Raw genomic sequence first — 22,289 nt, 5'->3', positions numbered from 1 at the left:
TTGAGTTGGCAGAGCAAAGAGACTCATTGAAATTGCTTAGGCGCGCAAAGTGGCTCGATGCTGGTGTTAGTGGAGCAGCTGGATGCACTAAGCGGAGAAACACCGTCACAGTAAGAAACCGGAATGGCCCAACCAACTGGTCGATTATGCTGGGATGTTTTTAAATATATGTCTTCTAGTTTTGCGCTGTTATTCAAGGGGTACTCTTCAAGCTACGGATTGATATCTGGGTGTAGCAAAGTATGAATTGTAGAAATTTAAGTGGCTCGCTTTTCCAATCTTGGCTTCCTATAAGCCAGGTCGGTTCAAATACAAGACATGAAACCCAGGATATGCTATTCGACAACTGTTGATTCTCCTTACTGCGCACCGGTTGACACTTCCCCATTGACCAGATGCTTGTCCTCCAACTGGGTAATCACTTCCACCTTCTTTGCGCTTGCGCTTCCGTGATCGAAGCGGTATCCTAGCCATTCCTTGGCAAGTCGCCGTGCAACCTCCAAGCCTACGACTCTCTCGCCCATGCACAACACCTGTGCGTTATTGCTCATCACAGCTCGCTCGACGCTGAAACTATCATGTGCAGTAACCGCCCGAATGCCCTTGATCTTGTTTGCTGAGATGGCAACACCAAGGCCTGTGCCGCAGATGAGCAGTGCTCGGTCTACTTTACCCTCCGCTACAAGTAGAGCTGCCGTGGCAGCGCGATGAGGATACGCTGTCTTGTCGTCGTGGTCATGGCTACCGACGTCTTCGACAAGTTCAACTCGGGGGTCGTTCTCAAAGTCCCTTTTTATTGCGTTCTTATACGTGACACCGGCATCCTGCCCGGGAGTCTCGTCAGTTACTCTGCGCCATGAATTCTTGGACTCGGGAAAAACTCCGAGCACTTACATCGCACCCTATGGCAATTTTCCACTTTGGCTCTGTCTCAGCCATCTTGTGCAATTTGTACTTGAGGCTGCTTTGTCTTTGATTCCTCAAGTTGGGTAGTCTTGCTGGCGCGCGGTTCTGAAGTGCAGCAGTTCAACAGTGAAAGGCGTGTAAGTGATGATGCTGGGGGGCAAACAATACGGCTTCAAGATTTCCCTAAGCCGCCAGCTTGGAAAGCAAAGCAAAGCAAACATCCTTCGACCGCCCATAGTCTAGAGCGGTTTCGGAAGCTACGGCATACATTCGAGTAAGAGCTACCTGCCATTCATCGGCCTAGGCGAAATCGCCGACGACGCATTGCCACTGGCAAAATTATTGAGGTAATATCACATCCCTCCGCTATCGAAAGTGCCAACCAAACAGCGGCGCATCCTCCTGTCGCAACCCTCCTTCTGGGCCCCATCCGCCGCTGTCGTCTGCAGTGTGCGGGGCTCCTCACCGGCCGGCGTTGTCTCCTAGCGTCCCGGCTGTTTTTGACGGGGTGCTGATAGCGCGGATCGTATGGGGACGGGTTGCCCCTTTTGGCAATCCGGAGGTCTCTTGGGGACGTCTCGACTCTTCACTACCTTCTCTACCCCGCCACACGCGCCTTGATTGACATGGCCCCCTGCTGCGTAATGTCATCATTGGTAACACAGCTGGCTGACAAGTGGTTACTGTACTGTACCGCAGACTAGGTCGACGGTTATGGAAGCCCGAGAAGCGTTGCGGTTGCGTTTCTGTGCGAGGCGAAGACCAACGGGCTCTTTGCCGAACCTCGGGGGGGCTAAGCAAAAAAGCTGCTCCGGCTTTCCCTTGAACGCCAGCAGAGGCAGCGATGATTCGTCGGATTGCTCTAATGAGAGTAGAGCAGTTGGGCGGTAGGAGGAGTGACGGTGCTGGTGTGGCAGGCCGGCCCTGCGTGTTCTTCAGGGGATCAGTCTCCCAGATTTTTGTGCCGATGATGAAGCTGGGGAACTGATCGTCACTCGTTACGCAGCTCTTTATCCGAGACTCTTGTTGCCAGCATTCTGCTTTAAGCTCTTGAACTACTTAGAAGCTATCATACCTCCTAATACAACAGTTCAACATGTCTAAACGGCATCTCTTTGAGTCCCCTGATGGGCTCGTCAACAAAGCCCTGCGAGGAATTGTCTCTTACAACCCCTCATTGGCCTTCGACGAGGTCAACCGCGTCGTCTACGACACCTCATATGACCGCTCCAAGGTCAGCGTGATTAGCGGTGGTGGCTCTGGCCACGAGCCTGCCTGGTCAGGTTATGTAGGCACAAACATGCTCGCTGCCTCAGCACAGGGCGATATATTTGCAAGTCCCAGCACGAAGCAGATTCTCGCCGCGATCGAGGCAGTCGCTTCGGATGTAGGCACGATTCTGGTCATTACCAATTACACGGGCGACTGCCTCCACTTTGGTCTCGCGAATGAGAAGGCGCAGGCCAGGGGCCACAACTGCCGAATGATCATCTGCGGAGATGACGTCTCGGTGGGAAAGAAAGGAAGTCTCGTAGGACGACGAGGACTTGCAGGTCAAGTTGGTGTCCTGAAAGTCATGGGTGGTGCCTCTGGCGCAGGAGGCTCTCTGGACGAGGTCTACGACTTGGGCGTGGCCTTCTCTGAGCAGATTGTCTCCATTGCGGCAACTCTGGACCACTGCCACGTCCCCGGCAGGACAGAGCACGGTATACTAGAGGCGGATGAAGTCGAGCTTGGAACTGGGCCACATAATGAGCCGGGATACAAGAAACTCTCGCCGGCACCATCACCAGAAGACCTTATCAAGCAGATTCTCACATATTGTCTAGATGAGAAGGATCCGGAGCGAGGTTATGTCAACTTTACGCCAAGCGATGAGACGTTTTTGCTCATCAGCAATTTCGGCGGCATGTCTCAACTTGAGATGGGAGCTCTTGTTGACGAATTGCTTGAGCAATTGGAGAAGGACTGGAAGATTACACCATCGCGAACTTACGTTGGGTGCATAGAGACCTCGCTCAACGCGCCAGCCTTCTCCGTGTCCGTCGTCAATGCCACTGCTGCTGCTAAGGGTTGCTCATACTCAATCGATCAGATCAAGGAGTTTATGGACACAAGAACGACTACGGCTTGGGAGTCAATGGCTGGCGCACAGGGTGGTAAGCGCCGGGCGCGGAAAGAGCAATTCGTCCAGCCGCGGGCAGATGAGAAGAAGCCCGTGGACGAGTCCAAAGACCTGAAGATAGATCCCGCCCTACTTGAAAAGATGCTCCGTGGTGCTTGTGATGCACTTGTCGAGGCGGAACCGGATCTGACAAAGTGGGATACGGTCATGGGAGATGGAGACTGTGGAGAGACGCTCAAGACCGGTGCCACCTCGTTACTGGCGGCTTTGGACGAGCAGAAGATCGCTGCGAAGGGCTCGATCGTAACAGTACTTCAAGAGCTTGAAGATATCGTTGAGAGCAAGATGGGAGGCACCCTGGGTGGCATTCTCGGTATCTTCTTTGTTTCACTGCGCAATGCCGTGGAGCGTAATATTCCACTGGCGAAGGAAAAGGGGCCGGCAGCGGTGTGGGCACAAGCCTTGGCCACAGCCCTGGAGCATCTGCGACACTACACCCCGGCGAAGATTGGCGATCGGACTGTGATGGATACATTGATTCCTTTCGCAGAGGCTATGGGTAAGGGCAGCTTCGAAGATGGTGTTAAGGCAGCAGAGGACGGAGCGGAGGCTACAAAGACGATGAAGCCGAGACTTGGTCGCGCAACGTATGTCGGTGCTGGGCAGAATGGCGATAAGGAATTGCCCCCTGACCCAGGTGCATGGGGAGCCATGGTTGCAATTAAGGGACTGAAATCCGGTATGTAAGTTACAGATAGAGTAATATAATCACTATTCCCATCTTAGCGTTCGACGAACAATGTATTGTTACACTTAAATGTCTCTGGAAAAAGAATATGTATTATAAGCTGAGGCAGAGTAACTTTATTGGTACCCCTATGCAACCCTTCATAGCTATGTTCTAGATCTACACGATAAGTGACGGGTTCATGCTTTCCCAGCGCTTCCCAGTTGGCGCATATACTCCTCAATGGCGTCCTGCATTTTTTTCGTGCCGGCTTCGATGACACTCGTAAGTGGCTTTCCTCGCATTTCCTCCTGCACAGCCGCATAGTGCTTGTTCATGCCCTTGTTGATGTTGACCTTGGTAACACCGGCCTTAATACATTTCTGGAAGATCTCCTCGGTGAAAGGGTCTGCGCCGTGCAGCACCAGCCTGACTTTGCCTCCCACCGTCTTGTTGATCGACTCTAAGCGATCATACTCGAGCTGAATTCCTCTCGGGCCGTAGTTGCCATGCACGTTTCCGAAGGCTGGCGCCAACATCTCGATCCCAGTGGCAACGAATTCCTCTGCTTGCTCAGGCGTCGTTAGAACACCCTCTAGGTCTACTGTCTCGGCAACACCGTCTTCTCCACCCTCGATACGGCCGGGCTCGGCCTCAGTGGCAATCCCGCGCTCATGACAGTACTGGACAAGCTCGCGGGTGAGCGCCAGGTTCTCCTCCTTCTCGTAGTGGCTCATGTCGCACATGATGCTGTCGAAACCGCCCTCGATGTCCGCAGCTCTTCGCACCAGCTCGGGCGTCTGGCAGTGGTCCAAGTGTAGTGACATGGGCACCTTGGCGTTGTGGCAGGCGTCGGCGGCGGCACGTACGAGCGAGTCGCCAGCGTACTCGATGGCCCAGGGGAACAGCAACACCATGGCGGGGGAGCGAGCAGCCTCGGCGGCCCGCACCGTGGCGATGATGCTCTCTATGTTGTAACAGCACATGCCTGGCACTGCATACCCGCCCTCGAGGGCGGCGTTGAGGATCGCCATTGAGCGGTTCTTGGATAGGTCCGGAGCCATCTTGGCTGCGGTCTGCTACTCTGGAGACTGATGTCGTAGATGAACACTATGCAGTACTAGAACGCAATGCTGGACTTTAATTTCGAAATCTAAGCTTGGAAAGCGGTTTGCAATGTCTCACGAGGTTATTCGTGTAAGTGACTTTGGTTTTTTCGAATGCAGATTTGACCCGAATCGCCGAACTACGACCCACAGGAGCAACAGAAGCTCATATGCCAATCATACAGCTTCGAATACCGGCATCATCGTGGCTGAAAGAGGAGCTCTCTGGATAGGCACGGGTAAATTGTCGTGGTGGGGCGGGGGGGGGGGGGGGCAAGCTTCTGCCATACCGGCCTTGACTCCGAGGAGGGAGGGCCCCGCCCCCCGCCCGATCTCGGCATCTCTCCGGAATGCCTGATCGGTTCGGTAGAATCGGGCACGATGGGTGTGATGTCAGACGCATAATGACGCCTAATTGATGAAGAGACATCCCCCGGTCTGCGCTGAGACGCGCTATTGTCTTCTACAGACAATCTAGAAACTTCAAAAATCAATCGTTGAAACCACTTGCTTGCAAACGGCGTGAATCCCGAACCACAGCATTGATTGATTCACGGCCAATTCGCCGAAGACAACGGTTCATCGCGGCGAAAACTCCGAAGCCAAGTCCCTAACAGCACCGGTGGATACAGTCGATTTGGCCATTCATTCAAGTCAATATGGCTCAGACGAAGCTAGAAGTATCGTTCATTGGCCTCGGAGCCATGGGGTTCGGGATGGCCACCCATCTGGTGAAGGAGGGATATTCTGTCACAGGCTTCGATGTCTGGGGTCCAACGCTTGACAGGTTCAAGGAAGCTGGAGGCAAGGCTGCCAAGACGCCAGCCGAGGCCGTTCAGGGGAAGGACTTCTGCGTCTGTATGGTAGCCACGGCACAGCAAGCTCAGGCAGTATTGCTGGATGGGGAGAGTCCAGCTGTGCCAGCTTTGCCTCAGGGGGCCACAGTACTGCTGTGCTCGACCGTGCCATGCGCATACGTCCAGTCCCTAGAGAAGCAGTTGGTGACACTTGGTCGAGGAGATATTTACCTGGTCGACGCTCCTGTGTCAGGGGGAGCAGGTCGAGCAGCAGATGGCACCTTGTCTATCATGGCTGGAGCGTCCGACGCTGCAATTGAAAAGGGGCGAGATCTCCTGCAGGCCATGTCCGACCCCAAGAAACTGTACATCGTAAAAGGGGGTGTTGGCGCGGGCAGCAACATGAAAATGTGCCACCAGGTGTTAGCTGCCAATCAGATTCTCTCCTCAAGTGAAGTGATGGGCTTCGCTAGTCATCTCGGGCTGGACCTGAAGAAGACAAGCGAAACTATCATCAATTCTGACGGCTGGAGCTGGATGTTTGAGAACCGGCTCCCGAGACTTCTTCACCCAGAACACAAACCCATCGCCAGTGCCTTGACAATCATCTTGAAGGACACCAGCATTATTACCTCCGAGGCAAGGAGGTGCAAGTTCGCGACACCTATGACAAGCGCAGCCGAGCAGGCATACTTCACTGCCCTGGGCCGAGGATGGGGCCCGGATGATGATGCCAGTCTCATAAGACTCTATGCGGAAGGAAAGGGGAAGGTCGGGCCGGTGCAGGGTGCAGCCGAGACGGAGGCGGACAAGTTGTCACTGGTGATTGCTTTGTTGAAGGGCATTCATCTTTGCTCAGCGGCGGAGACTCTTGCATTCGCGAAGCACGTGGGTCTAGACTTGGACCAGGTGTATGAGCTATGCATCAACGCCGCAGGCGGCAGCAAGATGCTGGAGAGTGCCGGACCAGAAATCATGCAGGCTTTCCAGGAAGGAAAAGCTGGATCGGGATGGGCAGCCACCACGGACGGCAGCCCGTTGTACCTGGTGATCGAGGAACTTCAAAGTGCGGTTGAAGAAGCCCAAAGGCTGAAACTACCTCTTTTCCTAGGCACACAAGCTCTCAGCATCATGCGCCTGGCCGAGCAGAGCCTGGCAGAAAAGTCCGGGTTGGCGGCAGGATCAGTAGTGAGTGTCTGGGTGGCTTGAAGTCATCATTGCTGGTGAGAAGCTTGGGAATAAGCGGCCATGAATAACATATCAAGGTGTCGGGTCTTGTGAACTGTTGGTTGCGGGTGAAACAGCATCGATAGCAGTTTGCATCATCTTCAGAGCCTCCTCGCTGATCATGCCCCAGATCGCATCAAGTAATACCAGAAGACGAGATGAGATGATGGAGAAATCCACCTGGAACGCTGAATGTTGAGAAGTGAATACGAGACTGAATGCTAAGCTGGCAACAAACGTCAATTATGTGTTTCAACAGAGCATGTCATATATTGTTCATACTGCTGTCTCCGGCAGAGAGAGAAGACGTATATGCGCCCTTATCATTATCTCAAAACAAAACTTTGTGGATATCCTCATCTTACAACAGGAATGACACTCAAGACCAGTGTAATGGCAATACTAGAGTTAATATATTCGTATGCCCTCAGGGAAGCTTGACCCCCGGGTGACCCGCATGGAAATACGGGAGCTGTCGATCGTGTGGGGTCAGATCCAGGCAAGCTTAGGTACTCCGCACCCGATCAAAACCCACTAGAGACGCGCTATGATCGTCTATCCAGACGGCATTTACGCGAACCACTTTCTGCGCCGCGACACTGCTTGGCACTACACACATGCGCCTTCCAGTGAAGCTCGTGACGAACAAATTCCGGAGCTGCAAGCTTCTGCGATCTGATTGCAATATTGCCGGCTCTCTGTCGACTTTCATTGATGGCGGAGTCGCCAGTCAAGCGCCGTGCCATATAGCGTCGGAGAGTGCTGGATAATATGGAGGCTGCGACGGAGCGACACTTCCACCACCATGGCCCTGGATCTATCGTACGCCCGTATCTCTAAACGCTTACATTCGGTAAATTCTGGACTAACTTGCTGTGAAAGATACCACCGCTTGAGCGTCAGAGGTGTCACTGGTGCCAGCTTCGCTCGTTTGCGACACACAAGACCCTGCCGATCACGATTGTCAACGAGACCGACGACGGCGCCGTCATCCCGCCATCCTTCAGATTCATCGACCGCACCATCCTGGGGCCGGGCGTCCAGCCGGCTGAGGTGAGCTTCCGCAGTGGCTGCGAATGCGCCAACGACAAGCAGTGCATGTACCGAGGATGCCTGTGCCTCTCAGAGATGATCGGCTCGGACGAGGAGTCAGAGGACGAAGACGACGAGGAGGAAGACGAGGACGAAGACGAGGTTGTGCAATGGGCGAGAGGTGTTGCCACGAATGGTTATAGGGGTGCCCGAGGCATCGTCTCCGCGCCCACACGAGGATCGCAGAGAGGTAGGAGTTCAATGAGCAGCAGAATATCGAAGAAGAAGCGCTTCGCATATCACTCGAGCGGCGTCAAGAAGGGAATGCTGAAGGGTAACATCCTCCATTCACGAGAGCCGATCTACGAGTGTCATGAGGGCTGCAAATGTAGCCGAGACTGTCCCAACAGGGTTGTGGAGCGAGGACGACAGGTGCCGCTGCAAATCTTCCGCACTGACGACGGCCTCCGGGGATGGGGCGTTCGCGCCATGGCGGACATCAAGCGTGGCCAGTTTGTTGATAATTATCTCGGCGAGATCATCACTGCGAACGAAGCCAACAGGAGACGAGCGGCATCCAGTATGGCACAGAGGAAGGATGTCTATCTTTTTGCCCTCGACAAGTTCTCCGACCCCGATAGTCTGGATCCACGACTAGCTGGGCCGCCGCTCGAGGTCGATGGCGAGTTCATGTCGGGCCCGACGAGATTCATCAACCACAGCTGTGACCCCAATATGCGCATCTTTGCCAGGGTGGGAGACCATGCCGACAAGCATATCCATGATCTGGCACTCTTCGCAATCCGTGACATTGCAAAGGGAGAGGAGCTAACGTTTGATTACGTTGACGGACTGGAAGATATGGAGAGTGACGCAAAGGATAATAATTTGCAGGGTGAGATGACCCCTTGCCTTTGCGGTAGCCGCAAGTGCAGGGGCTTCTTATGGTGAATCACCATGTTTGAGAAGCATCACCAAATGGTTCGAGTTTATAACGCCGACATGCCTGTATGAATTATGGATCTTAATGTACTATGCCGTCTACATAGAGAGTTGCCTCTCGGCATAGCAAGTATCAGACGAATGAGAACATGGCTGAAACTACATCTGAAAAGGCGACATAGGCAACAGATGTCACTACCATTCATCGCTTCATGACAAATAGATATGTAGTAACGTGTATAGATTGAAGGTCGAACGGCACCCAGCGAAGACCTTCGCTGGGCGACCTGGGCACCAATCGCGATTCGGCAACCAACCCGCACTGCGTCATTGTGGTCATGATCACCCAATTCTTGGCCTCCATTGACCTGGACTACTTTACAGAATGCGTGTTGTACCAATTGTCAGTAATTATTTCAGGGGGGATAGACTATCTTGCAGCTATGAAATGAAAGCTGCCCTACTGTCCGTATAATGAACATAACCAAGTCTGAGTTGATGAACCCGGAGGACCTTTTATCTCGTGGCTGATTGGGATAACAGGACTGTAGATTGAGTTTCCATGGCTATCTAGATGGGTGGGTTTGCGAACGTGCGCTTGGCTGAACCGAGGATAGCCTGCAGTGGGAGATTGGGGATTTGGGGTCTACTATTGACTCGAACGGCGTGCCTTTTCTGTCAAGAGTCAAAAATAGCCTTCACCTTTTAGCGACCCTTAGCTAGCTACCAGGTAGTTATAGACTTATCGTAGTAACCCTGCCTGCTCAACAGGGTCCCGCGTGGCACCAATAAGTCGTCGCCGCTTCAGCCTCACAGCCAGAACCCTCTCCACATCCGTCACCTCCACCTGCAGCTGCACCTCCATCTCCACCTTCACCTCCGACCGGGAACTCCCAAAGTCAGAGTGGTTGGGCCTTCACGAATCTTGCACTCAGGATCAACACTCTAGGCGTGCCTGGCAACAAACTGTGGGCATGCGTTAGCAAGAAGAGCTCGGTATTGACTGTCTGAGAGGTGAAAGACAGACGTCATGGTAGGTCTTCTCTTTCCTGCTCTCAAAGTTCATGATGATGGGAGAAAGCTCATTTTCCTCTGACTCTCTTCTCTCATCAACTCGCCAATTCAACTACTACCGCCGTTTTGTCTATTCTTTAAGATTCAATCTTTAACCTCTCTTTTCCGCTTGTAGGGCTGCTGTTTTTCCCGGCCGGATGGCCCCAACTCGCCGTATCCTGGTGGAGCTGGCTCTGGCTCGGCTCGCGCCATCAACGCACCGCCTCACCCAGCTGCCGGCATCCAGACTGCAGGGGACGAGTCCCTGCCCTCTCCCACAAGTGGTCACTCTCGCCGGCATCGTCCACACTCCAATCGACCGCTGGCGCAACACATCAACAAGCCTCTAAGGCGACACGAGTGGACCAGCCGCAATCGCACGTGGACGCGGGCGGCCCTCAATCGCGAGCGGGTCGAGTTCTTCGACACTAGGGTCACAGGGCGGGAGGAGATCTGGCAGACCATACGGGCGGCGGTCGAGGTTCTCTGGGACGCCGACGCCGCCAGGGCAGAGGACGATGCCCGCTCTGCGCAGGGCGTGGGGCGGAGCGCCGAGACCGATCCCGCCGTTGCGGTCGCTACGGCGCAGAGCATATTCGATGCTGCCGACATCACATTACCGAGCGGAGACCTCGCCAACGGCGTCTACGACTCGTTTGGAAACTACTACCCCTTGCCCGAGTATATTGTCGCAGATCCCGTCGATCTAGTCGAAGGCGGCGACGATGACACGATGGGTGATACGAAAGGTGACATCACTGCTGGCGAAGACAGTGCCGACGACGGTGAGCTGGATACCAGTGAAGTCGAGCGTAGGCGCGAAGAGAAAGGCAAAGCCGTAGTAGACGTTCGCGACCAGGTTATTGTCGTAGTCAGGCTTAGCGAGACGGGCCGTGACCTTCGGCTCCAGGTGGGAAAGGACGAGACGGTGAGAAGCATTGCCCGGAGGATCCTTGATGAGACGAGGGTAAGTTGCTACAATATAGTTTCGACAGAGTGATCATCTTGCTTACGCTGTACTAGCACCGACACGACTATGGTATCCGCATAGCATACCTGGGCAAGATCCTCAAGGACAATGCCTCCTTAGAGGGACAGGGCTGGAAGCAGGGCCAGGTGGTCAACGCCTTCATGTTCGAGCATCGGTAGGACGCTTGTTCGTCTTTTCCAGCCGCCGTCTCCAGCGTCCTTTTCTGGCCGCGCCATTATCGGGCAACATTCTGAACCGCTAGTGATCGTGGCCGTGTGCCGTTCAACTGCTCTTTGGCTCACCTTTCGTGGCCTTGACTGGCTGCTGCTCGATCTTCACGTAGTGAAACGAAACTATTTCACTTCGGGAACGAAAGCATGGGAGGCGGCTAATCGATGTCGGCAATGCTTCTCTCCACCATCTGTCTATGGTTTCAGCTAGGGAATTATTTACCTGGTGAGCTTGGACTCCCAGAATGCGTCCTGGGGGCTCGAAAGCCCTACAATCGGCTCAATACCTTTTACGAGACACTTCATGATTTTATTTTGAGATACCCCCCATCATGGTCATTTATATGCAATTTCACTTGCCCTAATCTTTCTTATTCCCCTTCCCCGTATATTTACACCGATTGGCCCTGGCTCAGTCCTTCCATTGAACTGCTCGTACCCCTGTTTTCACATGGCCTCAATGAGAGGTATATCCTACCGACTGGCTTCAACACCATCCACGGCGTTCGTCGGCATTGGACTATGCGATGCTCTGGATTCTTTGCATGAATGTGGAGAGGGGAGAAGCATCATATATCACATTAATATTATATCCATTTCTATTCACGGTCTTTCCTTCGGGGAAAGATAGCCACCTCATGGTGTGGGTGATGACGCGTGGAATTTGAATTCCGCCTAGCATCTTAAGAGAATGTTTCGAAGATGGAAGAAGTCCGAGCCTTATATTATATCATAATTCAACGTTGAAGGCCCAGAATCTATGCGTGATCTTCTCCCACTGAGGGGCCGTCCTAGACACATGTGCAGTTATGGTTGACATCGACTTCATCATTTCGATTTACTTGACTACTATAGGCATATCTATGCAGCTGACATAACTCCCACACCGATCCCGTCCCTTTTGGTTTTGATCTAGTGTCATTAATCCCGCTCAAGCCGTGGTCCCGATCTTGTTCAGCCCCTTGAGGCTGCCTAGGCTCAGCGCCAACCCCTGGCTGCGGCTGCGTATCCGGACAAAGCCCGTGATGGGCCCGTCGTCGCCCTCCTTTTCGATACTCAGATTGGCTAGGGCATCCTCGCCTGTGATATGTTAGTCCTGTGTGTATTGCAGAAGGGAAATTATTGAGAGTCAGCTTACCAAATACACTCCTGGCGTATAGATTCGCGCTCAAGAACTGGCAGTCTCCCTTCAGGCTGGCCTCTGGCGTGAGGCAGTTCATGTTGGTAGCCTGCATTAGCTGGTCGAGGAACTCCCGTAGGGTCTTTGCCTTCGAGTTGATGTTGACCTTGTTCTCCCACTCGAACTCTGTCCACATTGTGCGGAACTGTGTTTCCGTGCAAGTAGCGGGCTGGATATAATCCATAATGTCGACATGGAGGTCGTTGAGGATGACAACATTGGTGTCCGTGGAGTGTGCACCGTCATATACAACATTGCCAAAGATGACACCAGTGTCAGTGGAGGACACCTTGATGGTGCATTGCACGTTGTGGAAGTCATGGGGCCCGAGGTTTTGCGTTGTCGGCCGCTCGACAACCTTCAGGTCTCCAAGGGTCGCAAACTCCACTGACAAGTTCTGTAGAGTCTCTGTGGTCTGATTGACCAGGAGAACATCGAGCACGATGTCGAACTGGTGCACCTTGACGTACGCCTCAGCATAGACGGGATCAGAGAATCCGGTCAACTGCACAACACGGCTCAGCTTGGAGCTTAGATCCTCTGCTGCGCTGGAGTCGCCACCAGTTGCACGCTCGAGATCCAGCTCGATCTCATCGGCACCGTCACCCATGTTCTTCTTGCTGAGTTGACGGATACCGACGACATCGTCAACCTGTACAGCCGTTTTTGCCTTCTCAACTGCTTCCTTTGCGGCTCGCTTCTTCTCTTCAACCTGCACCATGGCACGGAATGCTTTCCTTGTGTCGTCGAGATAGACAGTCTCCAGCTCCTTGTGTTCACTGAACTCAGCCAGCGCACGGACATTAGACATAACCCGGTCGACAGAGTCCTCGTCGATGGGTGCCTTGACGAAATGAGACTGGCCCACTCGAATTATGGAGATCATGATCAGCATGGCCTCAGCACGAAGGGCGTTTGTCCGCTTGCTGTCGGACGAAATCTCTGCGTGCCTCATGACAAGCTTGGTAAGAGTCGCGGATAGGACTGTCGCGAGGTAGTAGTCGCCGTCGAGGATGAGTTGTCTCAATGGCGGTTTCTGTGCGGCCTTAACAGCTTCAAGTTTCGCAGCTGCAGAGGCCTGGCTGGTAAGAGCGGTCTCGGTGGCATAAGTTCCATCAGCAAGAACTCTTCTTGAACCGGTAGGAGCAGCAGGCTTGTGGTGGCCGTTAACTTGCTCCTTCTCCTTTTCTTCCTCCCCATCGACATTGTCTAGCAGTCTCTGCTCCGAAGCAAGGATTGGAATCTCTCCTAGGCTGGCTCTGATCCTCTTCCACGCGTCCCTAATGTCGCTCTCCTCCGTAGAGTATTCACCAACAATCCAGAGAATGCCTCTATAGACCTTGCCCGCGCGCACCTCGCTAAGGGTATCTACTAATCTTCGAACGATAGACGGCCGTAGCTTAGGGAACTTCTCAACGACTTCCTTGACAAAGTTGATGACATCCACTGCCGAAGTGTTGTTGAAGTCTGCGATGAAGTCCATCAGAAGTTCCACAACACTGGCAGCAACTTCTGAGAACTTGATGGCGCATTGATGTATGGAGTGAATCAATAGCTGGCGGTATTCGGTGTTCTTCTCATACTCCTGATCGACAGTCTTGGACAGCTCCTTCTTGAGAAGTAGAACAACCTCCTCGACGTTCTTGCTTGACACCATATCCAGCGCAATCCCAAGGGCTTTTCTTCGTACATCGATATCGGGACTTGAGAGGACTCGGAGAACCTCCATAATGAGGTCGTCCAAAACGCCATCATTCTTCTTTCGGAGTATGTCAACACGGTCGAGGACGATCAGCTTGACATTGTTGTCCGGCTCTTTGATGCTTAGCTCGATGAATTTGGCGGCAGCGGCCTTGACAGCCACTGGGTTACTTGTCAGTGCGGTAAGGGATGACGCGGCTTCGTATACGACAGTCGATGCTCCAGCCTCCAAAAGATCAAAGATTAATCGCAAATAGCGAGCCTGTGGTGAGTTAGGTTAGCGAAGTTTCGGCAACGTTCGAGTTTCAGCATACCTTGTTCTGTGAATTTTGAATAGCGTCCTTGCGGATAAACTCCAGCTCTACCAGCTGCAACAGCTCTTCGGCGTTCGCGATCCCGTCGAACACAGAGCTGAGGTACGCAAGCGCCTTTTGATGATCTATGCTAGCCAATGCAGCGAACGCATTCCTCTTGCAGGTTGGGTCGCTCTCAGTCTCGAGGAATGTGAAGATGAGGTCCGATGCATCGGGAATCAAGGAGGGGGAATGCTGGAAAATGGAAGCAACCGCGAAGACGGCGTTCTTGCGCACATATGCATGGCGATGCTCCAGGCAAGATCTGGCGGAGGATAATAGGGGTTCGATGAGCTCAGCCTCTCGAAGCTTGCAGAGGAAGCGCAGAGTGTTGCCTCGAATGTACTCGTTGGGGTGCTGGAGATCGTTACGAATACCGTTGCTGCGCACAGAAGTTAGCTTTGCTGGAAGGGAGGGCAAATAGGGGGCCAGCTATGACATACCAAACGAGAATCATCTCCTGCTTGAGCTTCCCTTGAGCGTCTAGCTTCGGGCAGATTTCGTAGTAAAAGTAGAGAAGCTTCTTCAGGGGCTTTGACTTGGAGGGCATGACGAAACGGATGATGTGCATGAGCAATTGCGGCATGGGGTCGCCGTTGAGCATGATGGTCAGGATGGTCTTCATCGTGCCGACCTTGCTCTCATCTGTGCCCTTCTCCAGCTGCGTACGCAGCTCGGACATGGTGGGCACATCGGCCGCATTGTCCTGGTGAACCAAGCTGTAGGCGTTTTCGAGGAACGACGACATCGCGGGCGGGTTGTTGCTGCTGTAGAGCAGCAGGAGCTAATTGGCGGTCGAGGGGTTGAATTTAGGGGCTGCCGCTCTTCGAGGTGGGATGCTGCGAGGCTCCCAAGGCCGCGGTCAATCGCCAATCCGTCTGAATTGTGTCCAAGTCGGGGTCTTTAATGCTGTTTCAGCAGGGTGATTGTGTTGGCAGTGGGGAGAGTGCAGCTGGGCGGCATCACCGAGCTTCGAGGTCGCAATTCACTGCCAGACTGGCCTAAAGTCGAAATGTCGCTTGAGATCTGGCCTGCCGGTGTGCTTTGGTGTGGGTGTGGATGTGGTGGTGGCCCATCCATCTGCAGGGCAGGCGGTCGGCCAAGTGGCCAGCCAGCAGCCCCAGCACAGTAAGCGAAGCCCAATTACGTGTCAGAACCGCGACTTTCAACGGCGCGGAATAATTCAGATCCCGAGAGGCAGGAAAGTACAGCTTGGTGCCCCGCCTACCTCCCTGCTCTACCTAGATAGTATTAACTCTCCCATCGCCGGCCATTTCATAGTGGACGAAAGAAGGCATTTGATTTTGCGCCTCGGAACTCTCCTCCCCCACAAAGTCGCATCTTTCCTCTCCATCATCTCACCAGGTGACAAGAGCGAACATGGCGTCGTCGAACGAGCCCTTTTACATTCGCTACTAGTAGGAGGCGCTCACCAAGCAAGCCATTCATAGAGAGATCTAACCATTGTGTCCACAGCTCCGGTCACCAAGGGCGATTCGGTCATGAGTTTCTGGGTATGATACCTACAATCTTCGACGTCTATCACGCCTCCTGTCATACTAACTTTACACCCTAGAGTTTGACTTCCGAGTGGTCGGCGATGGTCGTAGCGCAATGGCGCGATATGCGAACAATTCCAACTACCGAAACGACAGCCTGATCCGCAAAGAGAGTACGGCATCCCAAGCCTCTGAACCAGTCACACATATCTAACTCGTCATTCAGTGTATGTCAGCTCCTTGGTGATCGACGAGATCAAGCGCATCATCAAGACCAGCGAGATTCTGAAGTATGTTGCGGCTGTCCGATGTTACATGGTTGTCTCTTAACACGCGCCACAGGGAAGATGACAAGAATTGGCCTCAGAAGAACAAGGACGGGCGTCAGGAGCTCGAGATCAAGATCGGTGGAGAGCATATCAATTTCGAGGTGTGTAGAGCTGGGCCTTTCGTTTGAGCCGTGGGATGGCCATCATAGCTGACATACAGTGAAACAGACTGCAAAGATCGGGTCGCTCGTCGACGTGACGGAGTCTGCTGATCCTGAGGGCTTGCGTGTTTTCTACTATCTGGTCCAAGATCTCAAGGCTCTCGTCTTCAGCTTGATTGCCCTTCACTTCAAAATTAAACCGATCTAAAGGAATGCTTCATCTATGACGGGCGACTAGCAGATGCCAATTCGCTAGTAATCGAGATAGAAGTTTGGGTTTTTATGGAGGCTCACAGTGCTGCTTGCTCAGCCTATGTCGCCTCATCCTTTATCTAGACGGCTAGAGGTACGTCGAGTGGTACAGGCATCTCAACAACGTCACCAGGCTTACACTTTCACAGAGTACATCTCTCATTTAGAACGGCCAAACCCCTGTGAAGTCTGACTAAGATTTTTGGGCTGCAAACAGTGGGAATGAAAGCTGTTGTCCTTTCCTCCTCCCGTGTCTGTGGAGACACGGCAATGACAGGGCAGGCAAGGGGGGCCCGAAATAAACTCGAGAGACTCGGTTCCATCCGAGGTTGGGAGGACCACGAGCGCGTGGCCAAAACAACTAGAATACCTCAGAAAGAAATGTTATAACTGATTAGGGTGCTACCTGAACAAATAAAAACCCCCCAATAAAAACTTGTGCCTATGAAGCCTGCTTGAATGTGAAGAGACTTGCATAATAAATTCAGCGTCAAAGTGCTTGAACAGATCCCGGGTCCTATAATGTAGTGTAGTCTGCTGAATGGCTCCCTAAGATACCTGGGCTGGATATATATGTACATGTATTTAGACTCATCAACGGCCGAGCGGCATGAATGGATGAGTGGCACAGTCACTTGGGCAGGTAGTATGCCGGCCGCAGTTCAATATCTAACCCTGCTCGCTAGGGGTGTCAGGCGGCGCTGGGCCAGAATCCTGGGAGCAGCATTGGCCCAATCACCAACTTTTCCATAGTCGGCGTCCAATTCTGACCTTTTGTCTTTTCTCGGTCAGATCTAAGGCAGTCAAGGCTGAAACCCCTTACTTTTGTCCGGTCAGTCTGCAGTCGCTGCGGCTATGTTAACGTAATATTGTCAATATACGAGTTGGACTCAACGAAACGTTGACACTTTTCAGTTGAGTACCTACCTACCTGGTACCATAGGGCCCTGCCGCCATTTACAGTACCGGAACAGTGGATGCCACTGCCACTACAGCCTTCACCTACACCTGCACCTACAGGCGGCATTTAGTGCGCTCGAGCAGTCGGCACCTGATCAACCGCAACCAAAAGTCGTCATTGCCCATCCACCAATCTTCGGTAACCATCCGCTATCAACACAATCGGCCACCGATCACAGGCCTTCAAACTGCCCACCCACCGTCCACCGTCCACCGTATCGTCCCGTCCGTCCGTCACACACGATCCGATCGCTCGCACGCACATCACTACATCGCCACGATTTGCGGAACATCGATCGTGCTGCATCTCAGTTCAGTACAGCACAGTCAGTATTGTTGCAAATACCCGCAATCCTTCATCGGCTACACGAGTATCTTAGTTTCTAGCCGTCGTCGTCGACGCATGGTGGCCCCGTTCTAAGCCGCCTCACGATTCTCGCGGTGTGGGCTCACGTTGATCGACCGAGCGATGGTGTTGATGTAATTCCCTCCAGCGCCGGTTCGCCTTTTCTCGACGGCATTCATCCCGACACAGCGATACTCGACACGTTCCCCAAGGATCTTCTTCTCTTGATACCCTTGCTTTTATCGCGCATCGCTTTGGACATTGGCAACGACTGCTCCAGTTGCGGCAAGGCTCATTGCGCTTCTACGACTCTCGCCTCGAATTGATTCAGTCGTACGCCTACATTCGCACGAAGGTCTCTTTGCCTCGTCGCAAGCGAACATCTCCATTGCACCGCACGATCTCCTGCGGCTGTATATACATACGACAGTCATCTCACTCGACCATCCTCGCACACCTCGACTTCGATCGCCGACCATGCCCACACCATCTGCTCCCAACCCGGAGCCGTCTTACACATTTGCATCAACATGTCCAGACCCAGAAGAACAACAGACACCCCGTTCTCCATCAAGTTGGCAACCGGATCCCCCAGTCTATGCCAGTGCTAGAGACATGGCTCCAACACAATTGTCACCGTCTCACCACCCGGCAAGCCCCGAAGATGAGAGCGCATCCCGATCAACGACCCTGTCTCCGCAGCCACAATCACATGGAGATGGGCCAATATTGGAGACCGGCTCCATCAGCCTGAGGGGAGTTGAAGAGTCGCAGAAACAATCCGAGACAGATGACGAATACACACCCCAGATATCATCAGAGGGAAATTCGAGAACAGACAGTAGAGGCTCAATAGCGAGGCGGCGTATCAGCGGGCGTCCAGACGTCATGACATCTGCTAATGCCGAGTCTGAGAAGATTGATTACTCTCCCGTCGGCGGTCAAGAGTATCGTTGGGAAGAGGACATGCCCATGGTGGGCTACGACACTTCAAATCTGAGAGTATGTAATGCCAAAGCATCCCAGAAGTCTACGCCAGGCTCTTCTAAGACGGATGTGCTAATGTTTCATCCAAGGTCATTCCTATCTCCCCATCATCGTACCTCCGGCCAGGCAGTCGGTTCCATGGCACACAACAATCTGAACGACAGGTATATGATGTCCAAGTTGAGATTAAACATGTGGATCTAAGAGAATCCTTTTTGTGCGGATATTTAAGGATCCAGGGTCAGTTCTTTTGGTCCCCATTGTGCGCTTTCACTTCAAGTCTAATCAGCTTCTCCAGGCCTGACAGAAGACCATCCAACCCTAACTACGTACTTCGAGGGAGAGATAATTGGGACAAAGTATGGCTTCGTCACGAAACACGATACCTGGGGCGCAAGCGACAAGATCGACTTTTCACACTGGTCCAAGTTTCCTGCTTTCCGACCCTTCTCGAAGCAAGCCCGCAAGGGCTCCTCGATTGCCATCAAGGACGTTGCACAACGCGAGCACATCTTCATGCGCTGGAAAGAACACTTTCTCGTCCCCGATCACCGAGTCAGGACGATCAACGGTGCCAGTTTCGAAGGGTTCTATTATATCTGTTTCAATCAGATCAAGGGAGAGGTGAATGGAATATATTTCCACAGTAAGAGCGAAAAGTGAGTCTTGGACATCTCTGGAGTTCTCTACAGCCATTACCGCTGTAGGAAGCCGGCTTAAGAATAGAGCGCTAATTCAACTTTAGGTTCCAACAACTTGAGTTAAAGCATATCGAGGACAGGGGCTGTTTCAGCGCAATGGAGTTCCGGTGATATTGACTGCTTGTTGCGTGGCTACATTTGCTGAAGGAGACGTAGTGTTAATTAATTGACATAGGACTGGTGGAATATTGAATTGAAGCAAAAGCGGGAACTGGACGGGCCAAGCAGCAATCCAGATTGCATAAGGAGTTGACACTGTAAACAACCGGGCACCTATTATTCAACGGTTAGGCATCGTGCTTCTAGCCATTCTCTCATGGGATGGTGTTCGGGTAGTTTGAATATGAATTCATTCGCTGTACTCTGTTTGGAGTCTATAGTCCCAGGGAACCATTATTGGCCCTTTATAATGCAATGCTGCTAAATGATTTTGCATGCTGAGATCTCTGAGCTTCTGAAATGATCTGCCTCGTCCATCTTAGGGCGCAGTTAGGATGCCTGCTAACATCTTGGTGCACATGTCTAACGATGTCAAGGAGCCACATCTAACGTAAGGGAACTTTGATATAGATACGGGATCATCACCTTTAGTGTCATTTCCCGTCAACTTGAGGCTGTTGTTTTGTTTCCTCCTCCGTTACGAACTTCTTGAAATACCCCTTCCGGAAGGGGTTGAGCTCGTCCGCTGTTACGCCCTCATGACGGCGCTCCGCCTTGACTTTCCAGGCCGCCAGATCATCCTCGTTCACCGTATCATCCGGGAGGCGCCGGTAATTTATCAGCCTCCTCGACCACTTGTTGAAAGGCTGCGTGCACACCGACACAATCTCCAGGCACGGGTGCGTCGGGACGGCGATCTCCTGCTCCTGGTCGTTCGCCGTGGGCATCCAGAACGACAGCCTGCCGCGGTCCACCAGCGTCTCCACGGCGAAGGCGAGGATATCGTCCAGCATGGCGTGGAAGCTGTACGGCTTCTTGGGGGCGACGAAGTCGGGCTCCTTGTACCGTTCCTTGCCCGCCTCGACGATCCACGGCCTTTTCTCCGCGTCGCGGCACCCGAGCACCCGCAGCCCCTCGCGCACGCCGTACGGCGGGTCGCAGATGATGCCGTCGAAGAGGCGCCTGCGTCCGCCCGCGCCGCCCGCGCCGATTGGGTGCCGGCGGATGGGCGAGTTCGTCAGGTCGGCGGTGAACATGTCACCCAGCCCGGAAAGCAGCCCGTACTGCTCGAAGTTGCCTTTCAGCGACATCTCGGCTTTGGACTTGCCCTTGCCCTGGAGTTTATTGTATTCGCCCCTGGCAGCACGACCGTCAATGTCGCTGCCCCAAGTGATCGCGCCGAACTCAGCACATGCAATCGGGAAGCTCCCCGTCCCGACAAAGGGGTCGTAGAACAGCTTTCCCGGCGCCGCAAGGGCCATGTTTGCCGTGATGAGGGCGAGTTCCGAGTCCATGGACGTAGTATTGATGTAGCGCCGCTTCTTCAGGTCGTATTTGTTGATGATCTCGCGAGAGGCGCCGCCAAGCTGCCGCCCAAAGTGGTAACGCAGAGGGTGTTCTGCGCCGGAAACCATGGCGTCAAATGCCCACTGCTCGAAGAGCTTGAATTCCTGGTCTGCACCCGACATCTTGACAGGACCCTTGAAGCCCAGGAAGGAGAGGAAGTTGATGGTCTGCATGCGAGACGCAGACGATCGCCTGCCTTGATAAGAGTCGATGTGGATCTTGAACGAGCATTCTTCGTATTTGTCCCAGAGATGCTGGGACTTGGCCACCATGCTCGCCTTGAGCTCTTCCAGGGTGTTGCCGCTGCCCCAGTATTCGTAGACATGATGTGTCAAGATAGATCTGCGAACCAGCCTCATGGCATCCTCCACAGATGGCGCTGTGATAATACAGTAAGGAGCCTATACAGCATGAGCATTCATACAGGCGAAGACCAGACAAAGGACTTTAAGGCATTCGCCTCGCAATGACGTGCTTACATCTAGGCTATATTCCAGTACTGAAATTGGTATGCCTTCTTGTTCCGCGAGTGCCTCGATCTCAGGTAAGCGAAAGGACTCATGAGCCTGGGTTAGGCGAATGAGAAACTCCATTTTGACGGCTCTCGAAGCAGTGTGTTATTTTTTTCTTCTGCCTTCTATGTGATAAAATCCGTCTTGAGACCCCCATTTTCTCTCGAGAGAATAAAGGGCCGGATTGTCTTCTACTCAATCTTGGTGAGAAAAAGCATGCTGTTAAAACGCTGTTGAGGATATGAGTCTCTTCAGCGGATGCAGTAATTTTCGAGCTTTTTTTGAGCGGTCATTGGTGCTACCTGGATTAATTAGTTGCACGCTAGGGGGTGTTTAAAAAAACGTCTCGCAAGGGCGTGCTAGCCATTCTCAAGGCCTGCTCAAGGTGTGGCCTTACTGCTAATTTCACCCCAAGTGTAAACGAGTCTGCCAAAGTTTGGTGGTTTTCTGCTAGGGGCCTACTCTTCAACAAACACTCCCGCGTCCTACAACACCAGCAAACAGGTTGTGTGAACAGCCCAAGACAGCACCCTGACTGGTGTTTGGAAAACAGGGGCCAGTATGCTTTCATTCACAACGCCGACGGTCTATGAGGCGTCAAAATGCTTCTTCACTTACGGCACGATGGGGCATCCGGACCCAAAGCAGCCACCGTCCAAAGGCAAGCCGTGGAATGCTCTGCTAAACCAAAACTTTGTGCACAAGGTCAGTAATGAATGAGGATGTCTGCGGCAGATGTTTTTGTCA

General features: G+C 53.0%; 8 protein-coding genes across 8 annotated transcripts; 4 read left to right on the top strand and 4 right to left on the bottom strand.

Moving 5' to 3' along the window:
- Nucleotides 1–359: 359 nt before the first annotated feature.
- UCRPA7_7090 (putative ribose 5-phosphate isomerase protein) lies at nt 360–939 on the bottom strand (the record flags this gene model as incomplete). The annotated part of the gene is made up of 2 exons (XM_007919624.1): nt 360–824; nt 895–939. The coding sequence occupies 2 exons, from the start codon at nt 937–939 to the stop codon at nt 360–362; spliced, it is 510 nt and encodes a 169-aa protein (XP_007917815.1).
- Nucleotides 940–2,002: 1,063 nt separating this feature from the next.
- On the top strand, nt 2,003–3,778 carry UCRPA7_7089 (putative dihydroxyacetone kinase protein; the record flags this gene model as incomplete). Its single annotated transcript, XM_007919623.1, has 1 exon — nt 2,003–3,778. The coding sequence occupies one exon, from the start codon at nt 2,003–2,005 to the stop codon at nt 3,776–3,778; it is 1,776 nt and encodes a 591-aa protein (XP_007917814.1).
- Nucleotides 3,779–3,958: 180 nt separating this feature from the next.
- Nucleotides 3,959–4,822, bottom strand: UCRPA7_7088 (putative fructose-bisphosphate aldolase protein; the record flags this gene model as incomplete). Its single annotated transcript, XM_007919622.1, has 1 exon — nt 3,959–4,822. The coding sequence occupies one exon, from the start codon at nt 4,820–4,822 to the stop codon at nt 3,959–3,961; it is 864 nt and encodes a 287-aa protein (XP_007917813.1).
- Nucleotides 4,823–5,523: 701 nt separating this feature from the next.
- UCRPA7_7087 (putative 3-hydroxyisobutyrate dehydrogenase protein) lies at nt 5,524–6,870 on the top strand (the record flags this gene model as incomplete). The annotated part of the gene is made up of 1 exon (XM_007919621.1): nt 5,524–6,870. One exon carries the CDS (start codon nt 5,524–5,526, stop codon nt 6,868–6,870), a length of 1,347 nt encoding a protein of 448 aa, XP_007917812.1.
- Nucleotides 6,871–12,046: 5,176 nt separating this feature from the next.
- Nucleotides 12,047–15,097, bottom strand: UCRPA7_7085 (putative coatomer subunit beta protein; the record flags this gene model as incomplete). The annotated part of the gene is made up of 4 exons (XM_007919620.1): nt 12,047–12,195; nt 12,254–14,258; nt 14,311–14,731; nt 14,793–15,097. The coding sequence occupies 4 exons, from the start codon at nt 15,095–15,097 to the stop codon at nt 12,047–12,049; spliced, it is 2,880 nt and encodes a 959-aa protein (XP_007917811.1).
- A 632-nt stretch (nt 15,098–15,729) lies between these two features.
- On the top strand, nt 15,730–16,486 carry UCRPA7_7084 (putative mago nashi domain protein; the record flags this gene model as incomplete). The annotated part of the gene is made up of 6 exons (XM_007919619.1): nt 15,730–15,767; nt 15,826–15,863; nt 15,926–16,021; nt 16,075–16,138; nt 16,191–16,278; nt 16,346–16,486. 6 exons carry the CDS (start codon nt 15,730–15,732, stop codon nt 16,484–16,486), a joined length of 465 nt encoding a protein of 154 aa, XP_007917810.1.
- A 2,238-nt stretch (nt 16,487–18,724) lies between these two features.
- Nucleotides 18,725–19,486, top strand: UCRPA7_7083 (putative vacuolar import and degradation protein; the record flags this gene model as incomplete). Its single annotated transcript, XM_007919618.1, has 3 exons — nt 18,725–18,838; nt 18,988–19,063; nt 19,122–19,486. The coding sequence occupies 3 exons, from the start codon at nt 18,725–18,727 to the stop codon at nt 19,484–19,486; spliced, it is 555 nt and encodes a 184-aa protein (XP_007917809.1).
- A 631-nt stretch (nt 19,487–20,117) lies between these two features.
- On the bottom strand, nt 20,118–21,389 carry UCRPA7_7082 (putative trna guanosine-2 -o-methyltransferase trm11 protein; the record flags this gene model as incomplete). The annotated part of the gene is made up of 1 exon (XM_007919617.1): nt 20,118–21,389. One exon carries the CDS (start codon nt 21,387–21,389, stop codon nt 20,118–20,120), a length of 1,272 nt encoding a protein of 423 aa, XP_007917808.1.
- Nucleotides 21,390–22,289: the final 900 nt, after the last annotated feature.

The sequence above is a fragment of the Phaeoacremonium minimum genome, assembly GCF_000392275.1.
Source record: "Phaeoacremonium minimum UCRPA7 unplaced genomic scaffold PA7_03_scaffold_496, whole genome shotgun sequence".
Classification (NCBI taxonomy): domain Eukaryota; kingdom Fungi; phylum Ascomycota; class Sordariomycetes; order Togniniales; family Togniniaceae; genus Phaeoacremonium; species Phaeoacremonium minimum.
The sequence above is the reverse complement of the archived record's forward strand: the minus strand, read 5'-3'. Positions and strand labels throughout refer to the sequence as shown.